At 26.9% G+C, this 1,143-nt stretch overlaps 1 protein-coding gene across 1 annotated transcript in view; it reads right to left on the bottom strand.

Annotated features, from left to right (window-relative positions):
• The window catches only part of HELRODRAFT_183433 (hypothetical protein), a gene marked incomplete at both ends in the record, with an annotated part of 3,182 nt that extends 2,039 nt beyond the window's left edge, over positions 1-1,143 (bottom strand). The window contains one exon of the mRNA XM_009012467.1: positions 1,085-1,143. Coding sequence (XP_009010715.1) covers positions 1,085-1,143 — 59 coding nt within the window. The remainder of the gene's footprint in view (positions 1-1,084) is intronic.

Raw genomic sequence — 1,143 nt, 5'->3', positions numbered from 1 at the left:
ATTAGCAAAGCTTTCTTTAGCTCTTTATTCATTGTCTTTTTATTTATTCTTTTTACACGATTGGCCTGGGCAGACTATGTTTTAGCTACTGCAACTTATAAATTTCGATGTTAATTAGCCAAAATTTGCCAAAATTACTATAAATTGACGGTAAAACAATTGGATCATTTAAAAATTAAACAAATTTAGGAAACCGTTTCAGTTGAACTATATTTTAATATTTTTTTAAATAATATTCGAAATGGTGAACGAGAATTACAAAGATATTGTAAAAAAGTTTAAAGAGGTCATTTTGAACGATCTTGATTTTAGTTCATCTTACCTAATCTAATTGGAAAGATTGGAGGTAATTTAATTAGCCAGTTCATTATAATCCTTTTTTATTTAAAATAAATGAATGATCGAATTTTTTACTTATTTTTTAAACTCTAATTCAAAAAGCCAATAATTTTAAAAAAGATCAATTGTTTGCCACTGATAAAAGTATTATTTTGTTAACGTGTATATACATTTCCACGCATGAATCATACATTTTCAATGCCGTATACCTAAGAAAAATTCTAAATACACTTTTTACTAGTGCGGTTTTTACTTTCTGAATTGAAATATAAGAAAAGTTTACTCGATCGATTTGAAAAATTTGCTTGAAATTCAGAAAATATATAATTTACGGTTTTGTTGTTTAGATTGATTTAGATTGGTTATTATTTAAAGAAAAGTTTTGGTAGAAATTAAAATTATCTACTGCTTAAATCATTTTAATTGATTGATTGTTTTTTTGATTGATTGATTGAATTCTTCTCTTTTCCTTCTTGTCATTTCCTTAGTTTTATCTATGATTGATAATTGTATTAATAACTCGCTCTACTATGGTCTTCCTGATTCAACACTCTATTCTTTAAGTAAAGCTTTTAACTCTGCTGCTTCTGCCCATTTCTTTTCACATCTATCTCCATATTTTGTTATCTTGCACTGGCTACCTCTAAAATACAGAAAACTTTTTAAAATTTTCACATTTATGTATAAGTCTCAATGTTAATTATTTTCTATATTTATCAGATATATTAACTGAATCTAAACGCACCGGTTTACGATCGTCTTCTTGTTCTCACTCTCTGCCTCCTTCTCTGACCACTTTTCCAT

The sequence above is a fragment of the Helobdella robusta genome (assembly GCF_000326865.2).
Source record: "Helobdella robusta unplaced genomic scaffold HELROscaffold_107, whole genome shotgun sequence".
NCBI classification, from domain to species: Eukaryota; Metazoa; Annelida; class Clitellata; order Rhynchobdellida; family Glossiphoniidae; genus Helobdella; species Helobdella robusta.
This window is presented reverse-complemented; position numbering and strand designations above follow the sequence as displayed.